We start from the raw sequence: 27,479 nt of genomic DNA on the forward strand, positions 1-27,479 counted from the left end.
AGCAGAGCAGGGACAGGGGTCCATGCAGGGGAGGTCCTGGAGGGCTTCTCAGAGGAGGTGATGCCAGACTTTGGCTTTACAGAGTGAGTATGATTTCTCCGGGTTCGATGCAGCAGGTGTCCCTGGCAGAAGGACCTGCATGAACAAACCCTAGAAGCCACGTGGATGTGACCCTAGGCAGCAGCAATATGACCAGTGTGTGGTGAGGAGTTGGTGTGTTCTGGAACATGCCACGTGCTGGTGGCATAAGGTGAATAAAGCAGGCAGGCTGGTGAGTGGGTTGCGGAGGGGGCGGGGAGGGGAGGGCCGAGGATTGGAAAGTCGGCCATGGGGTGGGGGAGTGTTTGGCCAAGGGACTCACGGTGTGTTGGTGGCAGGTCTCCTTCAAGGAGCCGAGGCAGGGTGGGCTGTGTCAGAAGGATGTGAAACGTCAGGGCTGGGGTTGTTTCTCTAAGGGGGCAGCAGGAGTGGGGAAACAGTTCTGGGCGGGGCCTGGTGGGCAGGGTGTTGGTAACTTGAGCCACTCAGAAGTGAGGGTTTCACTTCCTTTTTTGGTTCTCCGAATATATCTGGGACCAGAAGGTGTTCGTGGTTTATTGCAGAGACACACGAAAGGCGGCTGCAGCTGCAGAGCTGAGAACAGCTGGATCTTGTTCACAGTCAGTCAGAGGCAGACTCCTGGGTAAGTAGAAGAGGTAGGACCCCCACCCATCTCCCCATCCTCAGGACCACTGTCTGAGAAAACCTTGATTGTCACTAGTTGACAAAAGAAAGGAAATGGAAGCTCAGAGAAGTGAGACCATGGCCCAAAGGACAGAGCCTGGATGTGGAAGCAGATATTTCTGATGGCTTCCTCCCACCCCCGGGACCCCTGAACAGTGAAGAGGGAGGTAGACGCCTGCACAGGTGGTCTCTGCTTGGGATGTGGACCCGTGAGACATGAGCAGCAACCCCAGAAGGAAGGTTTATGTTGTGGGTGCTCAGTCCTTTGGGAAATTTCAAGAAAGCTGAGGGGATGGAGGAGGGCAGGGGGGCTAGAGTCCTTCCTCCTTGTGGCCTGGGCACCTTGAGTCTGCCCCTGGGTGCCGTGCGGGGGCTGATGGGGGCAAACGGTTTCTTTTGGGATACAAGGAATCAGGTTTCATCACCCACGCTGTCCTGAGTGCCTGCTCGGTGCCAGGTCCTGGGAAAAATGAAGACCTGAGAGAGGAAGGACAGGAGACCAAGTGGGGAGACGCAGGCCCTGCTGTGCAACGCCCACATGATGATACAGGGTTTATGATCTTAAGACAAGAAGCCAAACTGTTGCAGGAAGGAGGACCCCCTCCAGGGCCCGAAACTGGGCTCTTGTCTAATACTCACAAATGAATTGTCCAAGGAGACACATGTGCTGACAAAGTAAGAGATTTTATTGGGAAAAGGCACCCAGGTGGAGAGCAGTACGATAAGGGAACCCAGGAGAACTGCTCTGCCACGTGGCTCACAGTCTCGGGTTTTGTGGTGATGGCATTAGTTTCCGGGTGGTTTTGGCCAATCATTCTAATTCAGAGTCTTTCCTGGTGGCGCACGCATCACTCAGCCAAAATGGATGCTAGCGAGAGGGATTCTGGGAAGTGGACGGACACACGGTGTCGGCTTTAGACGTTTCCCGAGCTCTTCCGGTTGGTGGTGGCTTATTAGTTCCGTGTTCCTTATAAGGATCTCCTGTCATGAAACAATTCATGCAAGTGGTTACTATGGTGCCTGGCCAGGGTGGGCGGTTTCAATCAGCGTGCTTCCCCTAACAAAACTGTAGATACATCAGTATAACAAGAGGGGCATGAGATTAGATCTAAGTGTTTATAAAGGTAGAGACATTCCTAGAAATTTCTGGATTATTAAAATAACATTCCACTCTCCTCTCTGACCTCCCCTTGTCAGAAGGTCTGGACTTGGCCCCACTCTGTCCACGAAGAGGCAACCCTGGGCAAGTTGCCTCCCCAGGAATTGTTTGTTCACATCTCTTACGCATTTGTGAAAAACGGCATTCAGTCTTTTCATGTGGATTTTAGGCTCTCTCTGTGTTGGGAATGTTCATCTTTGTCTACTATAAATATTGCAAACAGTGTCTTCCGGTCTCTCATTCTTTTCTGACTTGGTTTGTAGCATCCTTTTGAAATATTTAGTTTTCAAGAGGTCAAATAAATCAGACCTTCCTTATGACTCAGGCAATTGTGTCTTGATGAGAATGGTTGGTCCAACTCAAAATTATTTTTAACATTTTTTTCTAGTATGTTTCTAGTTCTTTTTCTTCTCCATTTTCATTTAGATCCTTTGGAATTGATTGATTGATTGATTGATTAGAATCTTTTTGTTTCTTCCTCTTTCTCTTTGTCCCCCCTTCCTTTTTTTCCTTCTTCTCATTCTCATTCAAGCAGGACATGTTTATGTGGTACTTTTCTCAGTCAAAGAGTAGCACACCCATTTCTGTGCTTTCAAAAGTGCCTCCATTGCTCAGGAAATGACTCTACACTTTTCCCCTCAAAGTCCCAGTGAGCAGTTTGGGAGCAGAGAGCAAGAGGCTGCGGGAAGCTGGGCCCCACACCCAGACCAGACCTGAACTGGACATCCTGTGGGAGGGGAGGTGTAGAAATGTCCTGCTCAAGTCTTCAGGTCTCAGGACAGTATATCAGATTTTAGGTAAGCCTCATGTTTTGCCACAGTTCTCTCTTCCTCTTTCTCTTCTTATAAAAATATCATGGCTGGAGTAAGGAGACATGAAAAAATGCGGGTGTTTCCTGCTGCCTGAGAGTACAGTGTTCATACAGAAACTTTCTTAAACTAAGATGGTGGAGAGCATAGAACATGTAGGAATCACGTCCTCTTTTACTGGCAGAGGGTGATCTTCTGGTAAAGCGTGGGATGCCCATATATGGAAACTCTCAGAAATCTGATGGCACTCTCTATCAGAAAGAGCTTTTATGAAGACAGACAAGGAAAACAAATGCAATTACTCAACTGTAAGTAAAAGAGGTGTAGTACTATGTCTTTGAGAATCTGGTTGATTCATGCCCCAGTAACAGGTCCCACACCTCGTATTTTAGCCAGGCTGTGCCCAGGAGGGTGGAGGGAGCCCCAGAAGCCCTGGAGCAGGAGGAGCAGCAGAGAAGAGACAGAGCCCCCGCCCTGTGCTGGGAGCTGCAGAAACTCCACACAAACAGACCCACAGGCAGGAAAGGGCAAGATTCCAAGGGAGACTGGAATGGGATTAGAGGAAGACAGCAGGTGGAGGAAGCTTTTGAGATGGGCCTCCAGGAACAAGTAACATTTCACCTGGTGAGGCAGGTAGGGAAACGCCTTGGAGGGGCAGCCCGAGCGAAGGCCTGGAGGCTGGGAGGGAATCAGAGTCCCCCCAGCTGGGAGTCCTCCAAGCCCCTGGTCCAGGCCCTGTGGAGTCAGGAGGGTGAGGAAGACAGGAGTAGGATCATCGGGAGGGCCTGGTGATGGGCTAAGGACTTTGAATTTGAAACTGCCTTTACCCCTCCTGTCTCTGCCCATAGAGTATGAGCTGTACCACGTGGAAGGAGAGGTTTGGTAGAATCTCTGTCTGCCCACGTGGAGGGAATGTCTCTGTGTCTGGCCATGCAGTTGGGCAGGGACAGGCTTCTCTAGGGTCCTCCCCTCTCCCACTGGCAGCCTTTCCAGGAAGTGACCAATCAGAGGCTAACAGAGGAGGACACCCAGATATTAATCCAGCAGAAGGGAGATCCATCCAGCATCCACACCCAGCTGAGGCCCCAGACAAGGGTCAGGACCAGGACAAGAATGGCAGGGAAGGATGGAAGGATGAGGTGGAGGGTCCAAATGCATTTTCAAGTGTTTGGCATCATCCAGGATCAGCCCTTTCTGCCCACACCCTCCTCCTCTCTCTGCCTTGGCTCTTGGTCCTTGTGTTTCCCAATTTCAATTGGCTGCCCTGGCTCCTGGGGTCCTACAGCTTCGAGGCAGAGAAGGAGGCAGGGGACAAGCCAGCTCTCCTCTCCCACATGCCTGGAGACTGGCCTATCTGTGTTAATTCTCTCCCATCCACACAGTCAGTGCCCACCGCCTCCGTCACCAGGCATACTCCCTGGTAATCAAGCTGATGGTTACTATTCTTGAGGGGAACCCTGGGCATTGCAGAGGGAAGGTGATAGAAAGATTCTAGGATCAGGGCTCAGGTTAGGGGGTTTGGGGGATAATCTAAGGAAGTTGGGCCACTCTAGACTGGGTGCAGTAGAGAATGGCAGGGGCGGTTTTACCAGTGATTATCTCAGTAACTCTATCTACTGAGAGGGGAGACCAGAGCAAGGAAAAAGTTGCAATTGGTTAAAAAAAAAAAGCAGTCATAATTTTCAGCCAAGGGAGGGAGTGTGAACACTCTGGGTTCCTGTCACCGCCATCCTTGCTTTCTATGTATTATTATTATCAGAAAAGTGAGAAGAAGCCGGGTATGGGATCTTGAGCCCAGAAAGTGGGTGGGATCCAGTTCTCCATGAAGAAGGTTTCTGACCTTGGGCAAATCACAGAACATCTATGCTTCAGCTTCCTTAGCTGTAAACGGGGATACAGTAGTACACACCTCCTGGTTATCAGAACAATGTGGATTATAATTAATAAAGTCTTAGAGTAACTACCAGTGCACAGCAAAATCAGAAATACAAGCCACTCTCACGAGTAGCTGTTACTGTAACTATAAGGACCTTTACTATCACTTCAGTCAGGTCTCAGCAAGAATACTTAAATAAGTACTCTTTTGCCTTCTTAAAATACTGCCTAAGTGTAATTAACATGCTTTCTTTCTCATCTCCCAAGACAAGATAGTCACAACCGGAACCAAAAGAAGTTCTCTCTATATAAAGATCTGCTATTTAAAAAAATAACAGAGAACTGGCAAGACAAAGGATGGACACCATCGCATATGATATGTGTGAATGTAAATTTGTACAGTTTCTTTGCATAACAAAGTAGCTTAAGTGTGAAAAAATGTTAGGTGTTGATACCCTTGGATCCAGTCATTCTACTTCTAGAAATAGCTTAATGAAAGAATCTTAAAAGGAGGCAAAGTTTTATGCAAGAAGAGTGTTCTTTGCACTATTACTTACATAAAGAATTAAAAACAGCCTGAAGTCCAACAGTCAGGAGTGGACAGCAAAGATGACACCATTCGGGTCCTCAGCTGACCAAGGCAGGGCTGCAGGAATTGGAGTGGGGCTGGTGGGAGTCCAGAAAAAAGGTTTGTGGGATAAAGGCTATTGCAGAAGCGAGGAAGATGTGGGCCGTGGGAGCTACAGCACCAGGAATGTTATCAAGGCAGAGACTCGAGCACAGGGTGCATGACATCATTTTGCAATAAAAAGAGTCATTTTCCGACTAACATACATCCACAAATTGACATTTTTTGTACATTAAAGCAAGTAGAGCATAGTCATCACAAACCTGGAATTTGGATCAGAAAGACTTGGGTTCAAGGCCGGGCTCCAGCAGAAATGGGAAAACTTGGACTGACCTAAGTTTAGGTGAGTTTCAGAGGCCTGCACATCATAGACAGTGGATCAATATCACCTATAACCAATTAGTAACACAAGCGTTCCCAACGTCATGTAATTTCCAGAGGATTCCCTTCCTACCTGTTCTTCTGTCTCTGGTTTTATTGCTCCTAAAACTTCGCAGATGGCTGTCCCCTGTCTGATTGTCCTCTCTTGTACCCCAACAGGAGAGCAGAACTCTGACTGGGGAGGACGGTGGGAGGATGAGTAACTTTCCTTAACAAGTGATCTGCAGAGCTCAGGGGACAGAGAACCATGCTGGGTTAAGGCCCAGGTGGCACTGGTGGCTGTCCAGGGGAAACCACCCAAGACCTCGCCCCTCACGTCTCCCTCAGCCACTGCTCACATGCAATCAAGCCCACAATCTCTTTTCTCTTCCCCAAGGGTGAAACGACACCTTCTTCCAGCCTGACACAGATGCGTGAGCTGAAGGGAGATCTCTGAGACCCTGCTGCTGCCACCATGAGCTCAGAAGATCCCAGGGACTGCTCAGGTAGTCAGCCACCTCATCTCTGGCAGGTTCCTACTTGTGACCCAGAATTGAGGGTGGTGGCTCCAGGCCAAATCAACCTGCCCAGTAATCAAGAACCAAGAAAGGAGTGGATAAGCATCCCCCAGAGAGGCAATGGGGAGTCCCCTAACACTTGGTGGTCTGTCCCCACAGCCTCTTTCCTGGTCCTCTCCTCAGGGAGCCACAGATAAGATGCTAACTTCCTCCCCCTGCCTCCTGACCCCCTGCTAATGACTCAGAAGTGAGGCAGGGCAGCCCATGATGGGGGGTGAGCACAGCAGAGCAAGTCCCCAAGGCCAGTGGGACAGGGCAAGGAGGTCCCCTGGAGCTTCTCCTGCCCTCTCCCTTGGTCCAAGCCTCCTTCTGCTCCCAGACCCTGGGATGTCAACACAGAGGCTGTTTCCTCCACCTCTCGCCCTGCTGCCCACCCAGCTGCTCTGTGAGGTCAGCGGACTCTAAACTGAGCCCCAATCTGGCCTTTGCTGCCTACCACACCTGTGTGACCTGGAGCACCTTACCTGTCCTAACCTGTAAAATGCGAAGAATATTTCCCTATGTTGTGATGAGGATCAAATATAATGTGTGTCTGTGGCCTGGGCCGGGGCCTGCCACATAGTAGGTCCTGCCTAGTGCCGTGCTGTCCCCTCTACCTGGAATGTGTTATTCCAAGTAGAAACCTCTCCCCTTCTCTAGAATCCCCTCTCTCCTGTGCTGTGCTAGGGCACCTGCCCAGTGCTCCCATATATAAACACCTGATTACCAGGTGACTGCCTCAGGCAGGTACTAGTTCTATTGTTCTCAAACGCCCTTGCAGACCCCCAGGTGCTCAGTTGTTTCCTCCACCCACCACCTTAATCAGTCAACACACAGATCTAGTGCTGTGGGTTTCCTCCACGTGAGCCCTGTTCATTTCTCCCTTAGTGATGCATGAGAAAAAGAAAACCTAAGAGCACTTCATTTCAGGGAAGAGAGAGAGAGAGGAAGAGATCTGACATCTCTTCATTTAATATGGACACTGATATTACTGAATTAAGGCCCACACTTAAGGCCTTATTTCACCTAATTACTGCCTAAAGCTCCCTATCTTCTAATACAGTCATTGCAGAGTGGGTGGGTCTGGGCGTTAACTTATGAATTGGAGCTGGTGCATACAGTCCACCTGAGACCCCAGATAAATCCATCAACAGCATGCCAGATGAATGCTGCTCTGAAAGGTGAACTTTAACCACTATACTCGATACCGTTTACATCACACCATAGTTTATTCGAATCTTCAATTTTTATTTTCCTGTCTAGAGAGCCAAAGCTTTTATAAGGATGTCTTTGAGTATGTCCAGAAGAATGTGAGTTTGGAAGAACTGCAATTCCTGCTCACTGAAGATGAACCCTGGAAGAATTTTGTGACCGAGGCTGATTTGTCCAGGTAAACGTGCAGGTACACCAGGAATGTCACCAACATGCCCCCAGGAAGATTCTCCCAAGCTAGTTATCTCCAGGCAGGATCCGAGGATGTTCCTCCTCAAGATCCTATGTGGAATGTTTCCTTCGTGTTATTTGTTGGCATTGAATGATGTTGGGTTGAGAAGAGATGAAACCTGCAAGAAAGGGATGGTTATATGACCTTGGAAGAGTTACTGAACTACTCTCTGCTTCATCATCTGTTCAGTTTTATTGTGAGGACTCTGAGATCATGCACGCAAGTGCTTTTCATGATTGCTGATACAGAGTAGGTGCTCAGTAAATGTTAATTTTAAAATAAGCTTGTTGGGAAGAATCAGGGACCTTCTTCCTGGAGACAAGAACCAAAGAGGACTTCCTTTGGGTCAAGTCGGAAAATCCTGACCCAAACATCATTTTGTGTTTCTGGGGATTCTGACTAGAATTCTTTCATTCCCCATCTTAGGAATTATACCAACACTACAGGTTCCTGCTGGCCAATAAGGCAGAGAGGCCAGAGGGGAACTGATTGGACCTGGTGGGATCCTGGAACTAGCCCTGTCCAACTCTGAGTCTCACATTTGCTATGGGTTAAGTGTCCAGTGGGAATAGCAATTCAATCTTATGGATTGTAGTGATGATCTCAGAGTGAACTGCAGAGTCAGAGGTGGGAACGAGGGTCAGACCTAGGGGTCAGGTGGAGCAGAGGGTCCAGGTGGGAGGACTAGTAGGCAGGCTTGGGCAGCAGGGCCAGGACTAGAGTGAGGAGAGTAGGCCCAAAGGACACAGAACTGAAGGGGTGTGACTCTAACAGAGGTCCTGGGAGTGGGAAGGGACATCTCTTCCCTCCCTGATGGGATCCCGTCAAGCTGTGCACAGGGCCCTGGACGACCGTGTCCTCCCTACCCTGCCTGGGACCTGGAATCTCCCTCCATCTGGGACCCTCTTCTAGTCTACATGGAGCCACCCTGACAGTGGGAAGGCCGTGTGGCTCAGGGAGCCCTCCAGGGTCATAGTAAGTGGCTGCGATTGTGTGTCATTTGAGGGATTCTGAGGAGCCTCATGCATCCCCACCAAAGAGGAAAACACTTCCTCCACCAGCTGTGCAAGTGCCAGTCTCTTCAGTCTCAGCCCTTCAGATGGGTGTTGCCTCAAGTCTCTTGAATCTTTAGACGTTCCATAAAGTTCCACACAGCCTTGGGCCACAGGCTCATGAAGCTGTCACAAGTTAACATGTGACCCCTGAGAGGTCAGGGGCCCTGGGTGCTGGGTCAGGAGTCAGTGAGGTGGGCTGGAGGGCCCACAAGGAACAGGGCTCACAGCACATCTCCTGCTTCCCAGTCAATATGGGCAGTGGACAGACCCAGTGTCCTTCTGCTGAGAAGGCCAAGGGTATCAGGCTTGGGTGAGAGCAGATGCCAGCAAAATGATTGTTAAGGGTCCTTCTAGCTGAGTTTTGATTTAAAAAAATAAAATTCTAGGCTCACAGTTAGCCAGTCTGAAAAGTGTGAGGGCACAGTCCCAGGACTGTCCTTACATTTCCCTCAAGGGAAAATTTGGGGGATCCCACAACCACCCTCAGGTTCTAGAACTCCATAGAAGGATGCACAGACTCACTTAAAGCTTCAGGATCTCAGTTATGATTTATTACAGGGAAGGGGGCAGTTTCCCATCAGCCACAGGGCAGATCTGGGCAGGTTTCACACACGAAGCTTCCATTGTCCCCAGGATGCATTACTGTCCTAGGTCCAGTGTGGCAGGACACATGGAGCACTGCCCGCCAGAGATGCTCACCCTATTTAACAACAACTTACCCTGACCTGTCATCTCCAGCCCCTTCCAGAGGTCAGACCAATGCCCTAGAGCCCAGCTCCTCCAGAGGTCAGAACTGATACCACGTGACCCAGAGGCCCATCACATGTCAACTTACCAGACAGTCCAGTTGCCAAAGTCCCAGGCAAACGAGGACATTCTTATCAGCCAGAATATTCTTGGTGCCTAGCGACCACATCCTAGCAGCCAAGAGTAAAGAACAAGTGGACTCTTCACTATACACTAAGGTCCTTGAATGAAGGGTTTTCTGCTCTAATCCCAATTCTCTTTGTTTATCTGTGAAGTTCCCAATTTACACACAGTCTGGAAGTGATGGTATTGGTCTGCCTTTGAGGTGTCTTTATCAAATATCTGTCTTAAGTTAAAGGTCTCCTAAGATGACCTTTGCTTATTTATTCCATGACTGAATAAGTACATGGAGCACTAGCAATATCCAAATGAGGGTTTAAGCTTGGAAATATTTTTACATTAGTATAATTCTTGTGATTTACAATAAAATCTCTGTGGTTTATGCAGGATAGAGCTTGTTGAGCCTGTTTCATAGACAAGGAAACTGTGTTTCTAAGGCTTTAATGTTCTGTTACAGGGAAGAGGCAGATGTACTCTATGAATATCTGATCAAGCTGCTAACAGACTTGGACGAGGAGGACAAAGACAGTCTCCAAAAATGCCAGCAGAAAAAGGAGAGATTTTTGAAGGAGTTTCCTCAGGTAAAACAGGAGTTGAAGGAGAACATAAAAAAACTCCGTGAGCTCGCAGACAATGTTGACAAGGTGCACAGGGACTGCACCATCTCCAGTGTGGTAGTCTCCTCCACCGGCATTGTGTCTGGTGCCCTGAGCATCCTTGGTGTGGTTCTGGCACCCTTTACAGCAGGCCTCAGTCTGGGACTCTCAGCCACTGGAATAGGGCTGGGAGCAGCATCTGCTGTAACAGGTATTTCCACCATGGTGGTGGAAAAGGTAAACCTGTCATCAGCAGAATCCCAGGCCAGTCTCCTTGACACAGCCAAAATAACATCCTATAGAAGGCATCTCATCAAAGTTAAAGACTTTGGGAAGCATATTCGTGCCATCAGGGTGGCCAGAGGCTACCCTCGATTAGTAGCCACTGCTCAGCGCTACATAACCACTGGCCGAGTCTCTGTCCAAAGTGCCTCGCAGGTGAGAAGTCATTTCCAAGGCACAGCTCTGGCAGTGACTAGAGGAGCCCGTATCTGGAGAGGAATTGTGTCAGCTTTATTCATGGGGCTGGACGTGTACTGCCTGGTGAAAGATGCACAGGAATTGCAGCAGGGGGCAAAGACAGCATCGGCTGAGAAGATGAGGCAGAAAGCCCAGGAGCTGGAGACGAAGTTGGAAAAGCTCACCTGTATCTATGAGAGTCTGCAATAGGGCCCGACTGGGCCACCCCTAGAGCAATGCAGGAACCAGGGACATGTGCAGGATCAAGGGGAGAAAGCACTTATTTTGGACTTAAGAAAACACTGAGGGAAGAATAAGGGAGAGAAAGGGAGACTAGCAATGAGAGGCCAGGATACAGGAGCTTTGAAAATGGAAGAAAGCCAAAGATTTAGGACTGTAGAGATCCAGCCCAAGTAGCAGGGGCTCCTCTATCGCCCTCCCCAGGGCCTGATATTCCAGCAAGAAGGGTTTCCCCTGGTGATGGTCTCTAGCCCTACTTCTCCAGCATCAACTCACATTTGAACTCAGCAGGCAGTGACTTGTTTGTTTCCATGTTTTATTAAAGTATAGTTGATTTACAATATTGTATTAGCTTCAGGTATATAGCAAAGTGATTCCATTACACATGTATCTATGTGCATATTTATCCTTTTGAAATTTTTTATAAGTTCTTCAGCTCAGTTCAATTAGTCCTTCAGTCATGTCCTACTCTTTGCAACCCCATGAACTACAGCACGCCAGGCCTCCGTGTCCATCACCAACTCACGGAGTTTACCCAAACTCATGTCCATTGAGCTGGTGATGTCATCCAACCAGCTCATCCTCTGTTGTTCCTTCTCCTTCCACCTTCAATCTTTCCCGCCATCAGGGTCTTTTCAAATGAGTCAGCTCTTCGCATCAGGTGGCCAAAGTATTGGAGTTTCAGCTTCAGCATCAGCCCTTCCAATGAATATTCAGGACTAATTTCCTTTAGGATGGACTGGTTGGATCTCCTTGCTGTCCAAGGGACTCTCAAGAGTCTTCTCCAACACCACAGTTCAGAAGCATCACTTCTTCAGCGCTCAGCCTTCTTTATGGTCCAACTCTCACATCCAAACTTGACTACTGGAAAAATCATAGCTTTGACTACAGGGAACTTTGTCGGCAAAGTGATGTCTCTGCTTTTTAATACGTTGTCTAGGTTGGTCATAACTTTTCTTCCAAGAAGCAAATGTCTTTTAATTTTATGCCTGCAGTCACCATCTACAGTGATTTTGGAGCCCAAGAAAATGAAGTCTATCACTGCTTCCATTTTATCCCCATCAAGGAGGGTTGCATGATGCCAAATTCTCTCCCCATTCATGGAAGATGGAGAGATGTGGACAGCAGAGTGGGACCCAGAGTCTCTGTGAAGGAAGAGTTCAGGCAGCTTTCCCCCTGAGGTGGGGCTGTTCCAGAAGGGAGTTGACACTTGATGCCAGTTGCAGAGGGACCCCATTGGCCCCGCCAGACTCAGCTCCCTGTGGCCCCTAGGGACTTGGGCCTCTGAGCTCTCTTCTTCGGACAAGCGGTAATTGATGTTTATGAATCATCTCAAGCTAACAGGGAACATTTACGGAAGGAAAGTACATTTTTAGACTACTGGAAGGTTGAAGGATTTCTCTTCCTCTAAGGAAATGGCATAGTCCAGAAAACAGAACGACCTGCCAGTTTCCCCACAGGGGGCCAGTCTGAACCTTAGTTTTCCCAGGTGCCATTAGGAGAGTAAATGCTTCCATCGCAGGCCTGTGGTAGCTTGCACGATGTTGAGTGTGAAAGTGTTTTACAGACTGTAAAGCGTTCAGGTGCTGCTATGTTTTCCCACAAAGGTTCAGCTTTAACAAATATTGTTTCAATATTTGAAAATTGTCAAATTTACCATTTTACCCACTTTTATGTGTACAGTTCAGTGGTATTAAGGACACTCATGTCAGTGTACAACCAGCATCACCATCCATCCACAGAATGTTTTACATCAAAAATAAAACTCTGTTGCAATTATATACGAATACCTCATTCTCCCTCCTCTGCACCTCTGGCAAGCGCCAGTGTACCTCTGATCTTTATGAATTTGCCTCCTCTCAGGACCTCATGTGAGTGGAATCATACAATATTTGTCCTTTGTGACGGGATTTTTTTTCTTTCTTTTTTACTTCCTGTGGTAAAATACACACAACCTAAAATTGACCACTTAACTATTTTTAAGTGTACAGGTGAGTGGTATCGAATACATTCATCTATTGTGCAGCCATCACCACCATGCGTCTCCACATTCTTTCTTCCTGAAACCTGAGACTCCGCTGGACTGTAACTCCTCTCCCCCTCCCACAGGCCCTGACGACCACCACCCTGCTTTCTGTCTTTTCTATTTGCCTACTCTGCAAACCTAATAATAACAGGAAATACAATAAGTTTTTGGTAACTGTTTTATTTCACTGAACACAATGTCTTCAAGGTGCATCTAGTCCATAGCATGAGTCTGAATTTTCTTCCTTTTAAAATAATTTTTTAAAAAAGAACTTTCTTCTTCTTTTAAGTGAGTAATAGTCTGTGGTATGTATAGACAGGATTTTTCTTATATTATTTTCCTTTCTTCCACACTGTGGCTATTGTGATGAGAGCAGCCTGCAGAGAGTGGCCGAAACCAGTTCCGCTGAGGTCACCTGTGCTGTCAGCCTGGAGGGGATCCCCTGTGCTCTGCCCCCTGGTGCCCATCTCCATCAGCAACTCTGATGACTCTAAAGCCCTCAGGTCACATGCTCAGTCTGAAGCTCCCTACTCACTCCCACTGATCCTATACAAAGGGATGAGGACAGGCAGGTGGGTCGCTGTAGCCATCCTGGGGTACTTCTCTTGTGATGTTGGGGTCAAGTGGAGCCCAATTTTATCATCATTGAATCTTTAGGATCTCCAAATGGGGTGATCTCAGCTCATGTCCCTGGATTTAAGTCTTGCTGAATCCTCATCTTGATTTGAGTCTGAAGCTCCCCTGCTTGCTCTCCCATGAGCTTTTGTTATTGAGTCCATGATGGTCTGGCATCTATTAGGCATTCTCAGCAGAGGACCTTCATGATAACTGGACACAGTTCCTCTGGATTAGCTGAGTTCTGCATCTCAGGGTGGTTTTGCTTAACTTCCAGATAAACTCATGCTAGTGGAAGAGAGAAGAATCAGTAGGAGGGAGTTTACTGGGAAAAAAATCATTTAAAGGGGAAAAAAAGGAACTTTAAACAAGGAGTGGGGTTTACAATAGGCCGTGACAAACTTGGTTTGAATCTTGGTTCCTCCCCTGAGTTGCCGGAAGAAAGCCCCCTCCTCGCCCCTGCCATCAGCTACCTTACTGCAAAAATCAGGTCAGATTCCTGATCTGCATTCCAGGGTAATTGTCAGACCAAACTGTAGAGAGTGGTCCTCATGGAGTAACACCCATCACTCCTCTGTCCCTCCCTCTGGAAGGGGAAGGTGACCATGATGATCAGGGCCATTTTCTGGGATGAAGCAGCCCTGACGGAAGGGCAGGTGGGCCTCCATGGGGGGTCCAGCCCCACTGCTGCCCCTTGTGGTGGGGGCAAAAAAGAGAAGTCCACCAGGACTCTCAGGCCTAGGACCTTTTCTTCTGTTTCTTTATCTGAAAAATGGAGCCCACACTTCCTAGAGCTGATGTGAGAGAACAACAGGAAAGGTATGGACAGAGCCTGCACAGAGGGTAGCTAATGCTCAGCCCTCCATACACTGTGGCTCTTTGCTCAGGAACCAAACGGAAAATCAGACTGTTTTCTGTTGTTGACTTTTGAGTTGCCAGATCACCAGCCTTCCTGTAAAGGTCCTCCATTTCGACAAAAGAAACTGTGCAACTAGAAATAATCCAGGGTAGAAAATGGCAGCAGGCTCTCAGCCCTTCCCACAGACTTGGCCTCTATCCAAATGACCTTGACCACCAAGGCTGGGCCTCCTCAGGTGAGTTGCTAGGACCTGAAGGCACTAGTTCTGTGCCTGTCAGCAGGGCCAAGTCTAGAAGGACTTGATCAAAAGGAGTTGGGTGGGGCATGGACAGAGAGGCTGAGGGGTGGCCTTAGCCCCTCTCCCAGGTGCCAAGGGAGCAGAGCAGGGACAGGGGACTCTGCAGGGGAGGTCCTGGAGGGCTTCTCAGAGGAGGTGATGCCAGACTTTGGCTTTACAGAGTGAGTATGATTTCTCCGGGTTCGATGCAGCAGGTGTCCCTGGCAGAAGGACCTGCATGAACAAACCCTAGAAGCCACGTGGATGTGACCCTAGGCAGCAGCAATATGACCAGTGTGTGGTGAGGAGTTGGTGTGTTCTGGAACATGCCACGTGCTGGTGGCATAAGGTGAATAAAGCAGGCAGGCTGGTGAGTGGGTTGCGGAGGGGGCGGGGAGGGGAGGGCCGAGGGTTGGAAAGTCGGCCATGGGGTGGGGGAGTGTTTGGCCAAGGGACTCACGGTGTGTTGGTGGCAGGTCTCCTTCAAGGAGCCGAGGCAGGGTGGGCTGTGTCAGAAGGATGTGAAATGTCAGGGCTGGGGTTGTTTCTCTAAGGGGACAGCAGGAGGGTGAAATAGGTCTAGGTGGGGCCTGGTGGGCAGGGTGTTGGTAACTTGAGCCTCTCAGAAGTGAGGGTTTCACTTCCCCTCTTGGTTCTCCGAATATATCTGGGACCAGAAAGTGTGCGTGGTTTATTGCAGAGACACACAAAAGGCGGCTGCAGCTGCAGAGCTGAGAACAGCTGGATCTTGTTCACAGTCAGTCAGAGGCAGACTCCTGGGTAAGTAGAGGAGGTAGGACCCCCGCCCATCTCCCCATCCTCAGGACGACTGTCTGAGAAAACCTTGATTGTCACTAGTTGACAAAAGAAAGGAAATGGAAGCTCAGAGAGGTGAGACCATGGCCCGAAGGACAGAGCCTGGATGTGGAAGCAGATGTTTCTGATGGCTTCCTCCCACCCCCGGGACCCCTGAACAGTGAAGAGGGAGGTAGACGCCTGCTCAGGTGGTCTCAGCTTGGGATGTGGACCCCTGAGACATGAGCAGCGACCCCAGAAGGAAGGTTTATGTTGTGGGTGCTCAGTCCTTTGGGAAATTTCAAGAAAGCTGAGGGGATGGAGCAGTACAGGGGGCTAGAGTCTTTCCTCCTTGTGGCCTGGCCGCGTTGAGTCTGCCCCTGGGTGCTGTGCAGGGGCTGATGGGGGCAAAAGGTTTTTTCTGAGATACAAGGCATCAGCTTTCATCACCCACCCTGTCCTGAGTGCCTGCTCAGTGCCAGGTCCTGGGGAAAAACGAAGGCCTGAGAGGAAGGACAGGAGACCAAGTGGGGAGACGCAGGCCCTGCTGTGTAACACCCACATGATGACACAGGGTTTATGATCTTAAGACAAGAAGCCAAACTGTAGATATATCAGTATAACAAGAGGGGCATGATACTAGACCTATGTGTTTATAAAGGTAGAGACAAACCTAGAAATTTATGGGTTATTAAAATCACATCCCACTCCCCTCCCTCACATACCCATGTCAGAAGGTCTGGACTTGGCCCCACTCTGTCCACGGAGAGCTGTGTGACCCTGGGCAAGTTGCCTCCCCGGGATTTGTTCGTTCACATCTCTTACCCATTTGTGAAAAACGGCATTCAGTCTTTTCATGTGGATTTTAGGCTCTCTCTGTGTTGGGAATGTTCATCTTTGTCTACTATAAATATTGCAGTGTCTTCCGGTCTCTCATTGTTTTCTGACTTGGTTTGTGGCATCCTTTTGAAATATTTAGTTTTCAAGAGGTCAAGTAAATCAGACCTTCCTTATGGCTCCAGAAATTGTGTCTTGATGAGAATGGTTTCCCCAACTCAAAATTAATTTTAACACTTTTTCTAGTATGTTTCTAGTTCTTTTTCTTCTCCATTTTCATTTAGATCCTTTGGAATTGATTGATTGATTGATTAGAATCTTTTTGTTTCTTCCTCTTTCTCTTCATCCCCCCTTCCTTTTTTTCCTTCTTGTCCTTCTCCTCATTCAAGCAGGACATGTTTATGTGGTACTTTTCTCAGTCAAAGAGTAGCACACCCATTTCTGTGCTTTCAAAAGTGCCTCCATTGCAGTCAGGAAATGACTCCACGCTTTTCCCCTCAAAGTCCCAGGCAGAAGTTTGGGAGCAGAGTGCAAGAGGCTAGAGGAAGCTGGGCCCCACACCCAGATCAGATCTGGACTGGACATCCTGTGGGAGGGGAGGTTTAGGAATGTCCTGCTCAAGTCTTCAAGTCTCAGGATAGGATATCAGGTTTTAGGTAAGCCTCATGTTTTCCCACAGTTCTCTCTTCCTCTTTCTCCTCATAAAAATATCAGGGTTGGAGTAAAGAGACACGAAGAAATAGGTGTTTCCTGCTACCTGAGAGTACAGTGTTCATACAAAAGCTTTCTTAAACCAAGATGGTGGAGAGCATAGACCATGTAGGTCTCACATCTTCTTTTACTGGCAGAGGGTGATCTTCTGGAAAAGCGTGGGATGCCCATAAATGGAAACGCTCAGATATCTGATGGCACTATCAGAAAGAGCTTTTACGAAGACAGACAAGGAAAATAAATGGAATTACTAACTGTAGGTAAAAGAGGTGTAGTGCTATGTCTTTGAGAATCTGGTTGATTCATGCCCCAGTAACAGGTCCCACACCTCGTATTTTAGCCAGGCTGTGCCCAGGAGGGTGGAGGGAGCCCCAGAAGCCCTGGAGCAGGAGGAGCAGCAGAGAAGAGACAGAGGCCCCGCCCTGTGCTGGGAGCTGCAGAAACTCCACACAAACAGACCCACAGGCAGGAAAGGGCAAGATTCCAAGGGAGACTGGAAGGGAATTAGAGGAAGACAGCAGGTGGAGGAAGCTTTTGAGATGGGCCTCCGGGGACAAGTAACATTTCACCTGGTGAGGCAGGTAGGGAAATGCCTTGGAGGGGCAGCCTGAGTGAAGGCCTGGAGGTTGGGTGGGAATCAGAGTCCAGGCAGCTGGGAGTCCTCCAGGCCGGTGGACCAGGCCCCATGGAGTCAGGAGGGTGTGAAAGACAGGAGTAGAAGCATCAGGAAGGCCTGGCGATGGGCTAAGGACTTTGAATCTGACACTGCCTTTACCCATCCTGTCCCTGCCCATAGAGTATGAGCTGTACCACGTGGAGGAAGAGGTTTGGTAGAATCTCTGTCTGCCCACATGGAGGGAATGGATCTGTGTCTGGCCATGCAGTTGGGCAGGGACAGGCTTCTCTAGGGTTCTCCCCTCTCCCACTGGCAGCCTTTCCAGGAAGTGACCAATCAGAGGCTAACAGAGGAGGACACCCAGATAGTAATCCAGCAGAAGGGAGAACCGTCCAGCACCCCATCCAGCTAAGGCCCCAGACAAGGGTCAGGACCAGGACAAGAATGGCAGGGAAGGATGGAAGGATGAGGTGGAGGGTCCAAATGCATTTTTAAGTGTTTGGCATCATCCAGGATCAGCCCTTTCTGCCCGAGCCCACCTCTTCTCTCTGACTTGACTCTTCATCTTCATGTTTCATGATTGCAATTGGCTGCCCTGGCTCCTGGGGTCCTGCAGCTTCTAGGCAGAGAAGGAGGTAGGAGACCAGTGAGCTCTCCTCTCTTACCTGCTTGGAGGTGGGTCTGCCTGTGTGAATTCTCTCCCACCCACATGGTCAGTGCCTCCAGCCTCTGCCACTGGGCACACTCCCTAGTGAGCAACCTGATTGTCACTCTTCCTGAGGGACAACCCTGGGGATCGGAGAGAGAAGCTGTTAGGAAGAAAGATGCTAGGATGGGGCTTAGGTGAGGGGATTTGAGGGAAACTCTAAGGAAATGGGGCCACTCTAGATTGGATGCTGCAGAGAATTGGGGTCAGTTCTACCAGTGTGAGTCTCAGTAACTCCCTGTATGGAGACCAGAGCGAAGATGAAGGTGTGATTGGTAAGAAGGAGCAGTCCCGCTTTTCAGCCAGGGGAGGGGGCATGGTGTTGGTGGGGGCACAGTGATGGGTGTTTGCTGTCTCCTTCGCGACTGCTCTCAGGGTGACCCTGTGTGAGGCTGGAGTTCTGTGAGAGCCTTTACATCCAACGGGAGAAGAACAGCACCCTGTTGTGATACCAGGCCAGCCTCCAGATGTCAGGGCTTGTTCTTTCTTTCTCAATCCTGTATAAACATTCATGTAAATAAACAGAAAGGAATATACCTACAGACTTCAAGACTCGTCTTCTTTTTAAACTTAGTTAACAATGAAATATTTCCCATTATACTTACTCTTCTTGGCAACATAGAAAGAAAAGAAAGATACCGACTCAGTCGTGTCCAACTCTTTGTGACCCCATGGACTGTAGCCCACCAGGCTCCTCTGTCCATTGGATTTCCCAGGCAAGAATACTGGAGCGGGTTGCCATTTCCTTCTCCAGGGGATCTTCCCAACCCCAGGACTGAACCCATGTCTCTTGAGTCTTGCGTCACCTGCATTTCCACTAGCACACTTTTTAACCCTTATGTCTCCCTTTTTGACCACACTTTATTTAAAGTCCTCTCAATGTAATATTGTTTTGAACTCATGGCCTTTCACAGACTTAGCCTGGCCCAATGAAACATCTTTATAGTAATCATTATCTTTTATTATTGTTGTTTATGTAGGTGTCCCTTCTGACCTCTTCTCTGATCACATCCAAGAGCATCCTTGCCTTTGCGGGAGCAGAGATGCCAGCCTGTGGGATTCACCTCCCCTGCAAGGGGTCTTCCTTCCTGTGAGTGGACGGAAGCCCATGGGTGCACATGTGGGTGGGCAAGATGCTGCTGGACAGTGTGTCTGTTTAGGGTTACTGTTCATTCTGATTATTCTGGTTAAACCCCAGTTACCATCCCTACTTAGAGAATTTAGAGGGCTTCCTTAATGGCTCAGAAGGTAAAGAATCTGCTCGCAATGCAGGAGACCTGGTTCCATCCCTGGGTTGGGAAGATCTCCTGGAGGAGGTAATGCCCCCCAGTATTCTCGCCTGGAGAATTTCCTCCAGAAGAGCTTGGAGGGCTACAGTCCCTGGGGTCATAGAGTCAGACACGACTGAGTGACTAACACTTCCACTTTCACCTTCGCTTTCTTAGAGAACTTGGTTTCATCAAAACGAACATGTCTCCCTTACTGAAATCTGTCACAGCAGGAGTCACACTTATTTCTTGTTGGCATTAAATTCAACCGCTTCTGTCATCTTGAGGGTGGTGGCACTAGAAACCACCCCATTTTGTGGGTTACTGACTGCTATAAAGTGACTGCTGCTGTTTTAGAGTTAAAACAATCCAGTCCTAAGTGCATATGGTTAAAACAGACCAATTTGTACAGAGGGTTCTGCTCTTTCCTTCCCAAGGAAAAGCTTAGATAGTTAATCAATGTCTTTAAGTGATATTACTACATTGGGAGGTGGAATGGTGTGAGAATGTGTGCTCAGGAGACAGGAACCTGGACTTGGAGTCTGGCTCTAGCACGAGCTGTGTGCTTCGAGTAAATTGCTTCACCTCTCTGAGCTTCAGTTTATTTTCTTACAGGATCATTGTGAGAACTAAAAGGAAGTGAATGCATACTATGCAATTGGGAAGGTGCCTGGTGCAAAGTGGGGAGTCATCAACCACAATAGCTAATCAATATTTAGGATTGCATTTGTCTTTTTCTTGACTTAAAAATTTGATATTATTTAATTACTTCTGACTGGGAAAAATAAGGATTTCATTTATTTTTTACTTTTTCTTATACCTTGCCCCATCGTCTGTTTATATCATTATTCCACTAATTTGATATCCCCTGTTAGGAAGCTTTGTACTTGTAAGCACCTTATTTACATCTCCATTTCTTATGCTTTGGACTGGACCCACCATTTCTTGATTCTTAGCTTTGTAAACTGAGATATTAATTCTCCTCCTCCCTTTAGTGCTTCAGATCCCAAATTCTACAAGTATATTTTAATTTTTATATTGATTAACAAGTACACTGATCACGGAGGAAGGCTTCTTTATCTCTCCTTGCTATTCTTTGGAACTCTGCATTCAAATGTAGAGTTCAAATATCTTTCCTTTTCTCCTTTGCCTTTTGCTTCTCTTCTTTTCACAGCTATTTGTAAGGCCTCCTCAGACAACCATTTTCCCTTTTTGCATTTCTTTTCCTTGGGGATGGTCTTGATCCCTATCTCCTGTACAATGTCACAAACCTCTGTCCATAGTTCATCAGGCACTCTATCAGATCTAGACCCTTAAACCTATTTTTCACTTCCACTGTATAATCGTTAGGGGTTTGATTTAGGTCATACCTGAATGGTCTAGTGGTTTTCCCTACTTTCTTCAAATTTAAGTCTGAATTTGGCAATAAGGAGTTCATGATCTGAGCCACAGTCAGCTCCCAGTCTTGTTTTTGCTGACTGTACAGAACTTCTCCTTTGGCTGCAAAGAATATAATCAATCTGATTTCTGTATTGACCAGCTGGTGATGTCCATGTGTAAAGTCTTCTCTTGTGTTGTTGGAAGAGGGTGTTTGCTAAAACCAGTGTGTTCTCTTGGCAAAACTTTGTTAGCCTTCACCCTGCTTCATTCTGTACTCCAAGGACAAATTTGCCTGTTATTCCAGGTATTTCTTGACTTCCTACTTTTGCATTCCAGTCCCCTATAATGAAAAGGACATCTTTTTTAGGTGTTAGTTCTAGAAGGTCTTGTAGGTCTTCATAGAACCGATCACCTTCAGCTTCTTCAGCATTACTGGTCAGGACATAGACTTGGATACTGTGATAGTGAATGGTTTGCCTTGGAAATGAAGAGAGACCATTCTACTGTTTTTGAGATTGTATCCAAGTACTGCATTTCAGACTCTTGTTGACTATGATGACTACTCCATTTATTCTAAAGGATTCTTGCCCACAGTAGTAGATATAATGGTCATTTGAGTTAAATTCACCCATTCCAGTCCATTTTAGTTCACTGATTCATAAAATGTCGATATTGACTCTTGCCATCTCCTGTTTGACCACTTACAATTTGCCTTGATTCATAAACCTAACATTCCAGGTTCCTATGCAATAGTGCTCTTTACAGCATCGGACTTTATTTGCATCAACAGTCACATCGACAACTGAGTGTTGTTGTTGCTTTGGCTCCACCTTTTCATTCTTTCCGGAGTTATTTCTCCACTGATCTCCAGTAGCATATTGGGCACCTACCAACCAGGGGAGTTCAACTTTCAGTGTCCTATATTTTGCCTTTTCATATTAGACGGGAAAAAGTTGGTTTTCATTCCAATCTCAAAGAAAGGCAATACCAAAGAACATTCAAACTACCACACAATTGCAGTCATCTCTCATGCTAGCAAAGTAACGCTCAAAATTCTCCAAGCCAGGCTTCAACAGTACATGAACCATGAACTTCCAGATGTTCAAACTGGATTTAGAAAAGGCAGAGGAACCAGAGATCAAATTGCCAACATCTGTTGGATCATTGAAAAAGCAAGAGAGTTCCAGAAAAACATCTACTTCTGCTTTATTGACTATGCCAAAGATTTTGACTGTGTGGATCATAACAAACTGTGGAAAATTCTTCAAGAGATGGGAATACCAGAACACCTGACATGCCTCCTGAGAAATCTGATGCAGGTCAGGAAGAAACAGTTAGAACTGGACATGAAACAACAGACTGGTTCCAAATCCGGAAAGCAGTACTTTTTGGGATACACAAATATACAAAGGCTGTATATTGTTACCCTGCTTATTTAACTTCTATGCAGAGTACATCATGAGAAACCCTGGGCTGGAAGAAGCATGAGCTGGAATCAAGATTGCTGGGAAAATATCCATAACCTCATATATGCAGATGACACCAACCTTATGGCAGAAAGTGAAGAAGAACTAAAGAGCCTCTTGATGAAAGTGAAAAAGGAGAGTGAAAAAGTTGGCTTAAAGCTCAACATTCAGAAAACTAAGATCATGGCATCCGGTCCCATCACTTCATAGCAAATAGATGGGAACACAGTGGAAACTGCGGTTGACTTTATTTTTCTGGGCTCCAAAATCACTGCAGATGGTGATTGTAGTCATGAAATTAAAGACCCTAGCTCCTTGGAAGGAAAGTTGTGACCAACCTAGACAGCATATTAAAAAGCAGAGACATTACTTTGTCCACAAAGGTCCGTCTAGTCAAGACTCTGGTTTTTCCAGTGGTCATGTACGAATGTGACAGTTGGACCATAAGAAAGGCTGGGCATTGAAAAATTGATGCTTTTGAACTGTGGTGTTGTAGAAGACTCTTGAGACTTCCTTGGACTGCAAGGAGATCCAAGCAATCCATCCTAAAGGAAATCAGTCCTGAATATTCATTGGAAGGACTGATGCTGAAAGTGAAACTCCAATACCTTGGCCACCTGATGTGAAGAGCTGACTCATTTGAAAAGACCCAGATGCTGGGAAAGATTGAAGGCAGGAGGAGAAGGGGACGACAGAGGATGAGTTGGTTGGATGGCATCACCGACTCAATGGATATGAGTTTGAGTAAATTCTGGAAGTTGGTGATGGACAGGGAGGCCTGGCATGCTGTGGTTCCTGCAGTCTCAAAGAGTCAGACATGACTGAGCGACTGAACTGAACTGAAGAACTTATAAAAAATTTAAAAGGGATAAATATGAACACAGATACACATATAATTGAAACACTTTGCTACACACCTGAAGCTAATACAATATTGTAAATCAACTATACTTTAATAAAACATGGGAACAAGCAACTTACTACCCACTGAGCTCAAAGGTGAGTTGATGCTGGAGAAGTAGGGTTAGAGACCCTCACCAGGGGAAACCCTACTTGCTGGAATATCAGACCCTGGGGAGGGCGATAGAGGAGCTCTGCTACTTGTGCTGGATTACTTTGGCTTTCTCCCATTTTCAAAGTTCCCCTATTCCTGGCCTCTCATTGCTAGTCTCCCTGTCTCTCCCTTATTCTGCCCTCAGTGTCTTCTTCAGTCCACAGTAAGTGCTTTCTCCCCTTGACCCTGCACGCGTCCCTGGTCCCTGCATTGCTCTAGGGGTGGCCCAGTCGGGCCCTATTGCAGACTCTCATAGATCCAGGTGAGCTCCTCCAACTTCTTCTCCAGCTCCCGGGCTTTCTGCCTCATGTTCTCAGCCAATGCTGTCTTTGCCCCCTCCTGCACGTCCTGTGCATCTTTCACCAGGGAGTACACGTCCAGCCCCATGAATAAACCTGACAGGACTCCTCTCCTGACACGGGCTGCTCTAGTCATTGCCAGAGCAGTGCCTCTGAAATGTCTTCTCACCTGCCGGGCACTTCGGAGAGAGACTCGCCCAGTGGTTATGTAGCGCTGAGCAGTGGCTACTAACTGAGGGTTGCCTCTGGCCACCCTGATGGCACGAATATGGCTCCCAAAGACTTTAACTTGGTAGAGATCATATACATAGGAAATTATTTTGGCTATGTCAAGGAGACTGGCCTGGGATTCTGCTGATGACATGTGTACATTTTCCACCACCATGGTGGACAAACCTGTTACAGCAGCTGCTGCTCCCAGCCCTATTCCAGCGGCTGAGAGTCCCAGACTGAGGCCTGCTGTAAAGGGTGCCAGAACCAGCCCAAGGATGCTCAGGGTGCCAGACGCAATGCCGGTGGAGGAAGCTACCACATTGGAGATGGTGCAGTCGCTGTGCACCTTGTCCACATTGTCTGCAAGCTCATGGAGCTTTCTTATGCTCTCCTTCAGCTCCTCTTTTACCTGAGGAAAATCCTTCAAAAACCTCTCCTTTTCCTGCCGGTATTTTTGTAGCCTGTCTTGGTCCTCCCCGGCCAAGTCTGTTTGCAGCTTGATCAGACATTCACGGAGTACATCTGCCTCTTCCCTGTAACAATGAACATTAAAGCCTTAGAAAGACACTTTGCTTGTCTAAGAAACAGGCTCAACAAACTCTATCCTGCATAAACCGCAGAGATTTTATTGTAAATCACAAGAATTTTACTAATGTAAAATTTTTTCCAACCTTAAACACTCATTTGTATATTGTTAGTGCTCCATGTACTTACTCAAACATGGAATAAATAAGCAAAGGCCATCTTCAGATACCTATAACTTAAGAGAGATATTTGATAAAGACACCTCAAAGCAGACCAATACCATCACTTCCAGACTGTGTGTAAAATGGGAACTTCACTGATAAACAAAGAGAATTGGGATTAGAGCAGAAAACCCTTCATTCAGGGACCTTAGTGTATAGTGAGGAGTTCACTTGTTCTTTGCTCGTGGCTGCTAGGATGTGGTCCCTAGGCCCCAAGAATATTCTGGCTCATAAGAATGTCCTCATCTGCCTGGGACTTTGGCCACTGGAGAGTCTGACAAGTTGACATGTGGTGGGCCTCTGGGTCACGTGGTATCAGTTCTGACCTCTGGAGGAGCTGGGCTCTAGGGCAATAGTCTGAGCTCTGGGAGGGGCTGGAGATGACAGGTCAGGGTAATTTGTTGTTAAATAGGGTGAGCACCCTGGCGGGCAGTGCTCCATGTGTCCTGCCACACTGGATCCAGGACAGTAATGCATCCTGGGGACAATGTATGCTTCATGTGTGAAACCTGCCCAGACTCTGCCCTGTGGCTGATGGGAAACTGCATCCTTCCCTGTAATAAACCATAACTGAGATCCTGAAGCTTTAATGAGTCTGTGCATCCTTCTATGGAGTTCTAGAATCTGAAGGTGGTTGTGGGATCCCCAAAATTTGCCCTTGATGGGAAATGTAAGGACAGTCCTGGGACTGTGCCCTCACACTTTTCAGATTGGCTAACTGTGCATCTAGAATTTTATTTATTTATTTTTTAATCAAAACTCAGCTAGAACCCTTAACGATCATTTTGCCTGGCATCTGCTCACACCCAAGCCTGATACCCTTGGCCTTCTCAGCAGAAAGACACTGGGTCTGTCCACTGCACATATTGACTGGGAAGCAGGAGATTTGCTGTGAGCTCTGTTCCCCGTGGCCCCTCCAGCCCACCTCACTGACTCCTGACCCAGGACCCAGCACCGCTGACCTCTCAGGGGTCACATGTTAATTTGTGACAGCTTCATGTGCCTGCACCCCAAGGCAGTGTGAAACATTATGAAACCTCTAAAGATTCAGGAGACTTGAGGAAATGCCCATCTGAATGGCTAAGTCTGAAGAGACTGGCACTTGCACAGCTGGTGGAGGAAGTGTTTTCCTCTTTGGTGGGGATGCGTGAGGCTCTTCAGAATCGCTCAAATGACACACAATCGCAGCCACTTACTATGACCCTGGAGGGCTCACTGAGCCACATGGCCTTCCCACTGTCAGGGCGGCTCCACGTAGACTAGAAGAGGGTCCCAGATGGAGGGAGAAGCCAGGTCCCAAGCAGGGTGTGGAGGACATGGTCACCCAGGGCCCTCTAGCCCAGCTTGAGGGGATCCCATCAGGAAGGGAAGAAATATCCCCTCTCCCACTCCCAGGACCTCTGTTAGAGTCACAGCCCCTTCAGTTCTGTGTCCTCAGGGCCCACTTTCCTCACTCTAATCCTGGCCTGCTGCCCAAGCCTGCCTACTAGTCCTCCAACCTGGACCCTCTGCTCCACCCTGACCCTTAGGTCTGACCCTGATCCAGGCCTCCCTGAGCCTTTCGATGAGATGATTGCACTTGGTTCCCCACCTCTGACTCTGCAGTTCACTCTGAGGCCATCACTACAGTCCATCAGTTTAAATTGGTATTCCCACTGGAGACATAACACATAACAAATCTGAGACTCAAAGTCTTAAACCCACAGGCCCAGAGTTGGGCAGGGCTAGATTCAGGATCCCACCAGGTCCAACCAGTTCCCCTCCAGCCTCTCTGCCTTATTGGCCAGCAGGAACCTGCAGTGTTGGTATAATTCCTAAAATGGGGAATGAAAGAGTTCTGATCGGAATCCCCAGGAACACAAAATGATGTTTGGGTCAGAATTTTCTGACTTGACCTAAAGGATGTCCTTCTTGTTTATCATCTCCAGGAAGAAGGTCCCTGATTCTTCCCAACAACCTTATTTTAAAATTAACATTGACTGAGCACCTACTCTGTGTCAGCAATCATGAAAAGCACTTGTGTGCATGATCTCAGTGTCCTCACAATAAAACTGAACAGAGGATGAAGCAGAGAGTAGTTAAGTAACTTGTCCAAGGTCATATAACCTGCCCTTCCTTGCAGGTTTCGTCTCCTCTCAACCCAACATCATTTAATGCTAACAAATAACACAGAGGAAACATTCCACATAGGATCTTGAGGAGAAACATCCTCGCCCTCAACCATAGGATCTGCCTGGAGGAAACTAGCCTGGGATAATCTTCCTGGGGGCATGTAGGTGACATTCCTGGGGTACCTGCATGGTTACCTGGACAAGTCAGCCTCGGTCACAAAATTCTCCCAGGGTTTGTCTTCAGTGAGCAGGAATTGTAGTTGTTCCCATCTCACACTCCCCTGGAAATACTCAAGGACATCCTCAAAAAAGCTTTGGCTCTCTAGACAGAAAAATAAAAATTGAAGATTAGAATAAACTATGGTGTGATGCACTTCATGGGAAATAGATGGGGAAACAGTGGAAACAGTGTCAGACTTTATTTTTCTGGGCTCCAAAATCACTGCAGATGGTGACTGCAGCCATGAAATTAAAAGACACTTAGTTCTTGGAAGGAAAGTTATGACCAACCTAGATAGCATATTTAAAAGCAGAGACATTACTTTGCCCACAAAGTATCATCTAGTCAAGGCTATGGTTTTTCCTGTGGTCATGTATGGATGTGAGAGTTGGACTGTGAAGAAGGCTGAGCGCCGAAGAACTGATGCTTTTAAACTGTGGTGTTGGAGAAGACTCTTGAGAGTCCCTTGGACTGCAAGGAGATCCAATCAGTCCATTCTGAAAGAGAT

General features: G+C 47.6%; 2 protein-coding genes and 1 long non-coding RNA gene across 10 annotated transcripts in view; 1 reads left to right on the top strand and 2 right to left on the bottom strand.

Moving 5' to 3' along the window:
* The window catches only part of LOC133247904 (apolipoprotein L3-like), a 28,766-nt gene extending 16,215 nt beyond the window's left edge, over positions 1-12,551 (top strand). For 2 of the 8 annotated variants that reach the window (XM_061417342.1, XM_061417344.1), the window contains one exon: positions 9,935-12,551. In XM_061417342.1, coding sequence (XP_061273326.1) covers positions 9,935-10,742 — 808 coding nt within the window. In that variant the 3' untranslated portion in view covers positions 10,743-12,551. Of the gene's footprint in view, positions 1-602; positions 683-2,526; positions 2,680-2,875; positions 6,061-7,374; positions 7,502-9,934 lie in introns of those variants that run through there. The other 6 variants (XM_061417340.1, XM_061417338.1, XM_061417337.1 and 3 more) reach the window with 6 other exon arrangements.
* LOC133247911 (uncharacterized) lies at positions 12,344-15,110 on the bottom strand. The gene is made up of 2 exons (XR_009736563.1): positions 15,010-15,110; positions 12,344-13,701 (listed from the first exon to the last, which is right to left on the bottom strand). It is a non-coding gene; the product is annotated as an uncharacterized LOC133247911 (long non-coding RNA).
* Positions 15,111-22,340: 7,230 nt separating this feature from the next.
* Positions 22,341-25,505, bottom strand: LOC133248749 (apolipoprotein L3-like). The gene is made up of 2 exons (XM_061419067.1): positions 25,445-25,505; positions 22,341-24,449 (listed from the first exon to the last, which is right to left on the bottom strand). The coding sequence occupies exons 1-2, from the start codon at positions 25,503-25,505 to the stop codon at positions 23,620-23,622; spliced, it is 891 nt and encodes a 296-aa protein (XP_061275051.1). The 3' UTR covers positions 22,341-23,619.
* Positions 25,506-27,479: the final 1,974 nt, after the last annotated feature.

Source organism: Bos javanicus, chromosome 5, assembly GCF_032452875.1.
Source record: "Bos javanicus breed banteng chromosome 5, ARS-OSU_banteng_1.0, whole genome shotgun sequence".
NCBI classification, from domain to species: Eukaryota; Metazoa; Chordata; class Mammalia; order Artiodactyla; family Bovidae; genus Bos; species Bos javanicus.

Bases quoted from the DNA above. Each gene is read 5' to 3' on its own strand.
- LOC133248749 (XM_061419067.1), bottom strand. From the start codon at position 25,505: ATGTGCAGTGGACAGACCCAGTGTCTTTCTGCTGAGAAGGCCAAGGGT. The intron at 24,450-25,444 runs GTGAGCAGATGC...TGTCTTTCTAAG, and splicing joins CAAGGGTATCAGGCTTGGGT to GCTTTAATGTTCATTGTTAC.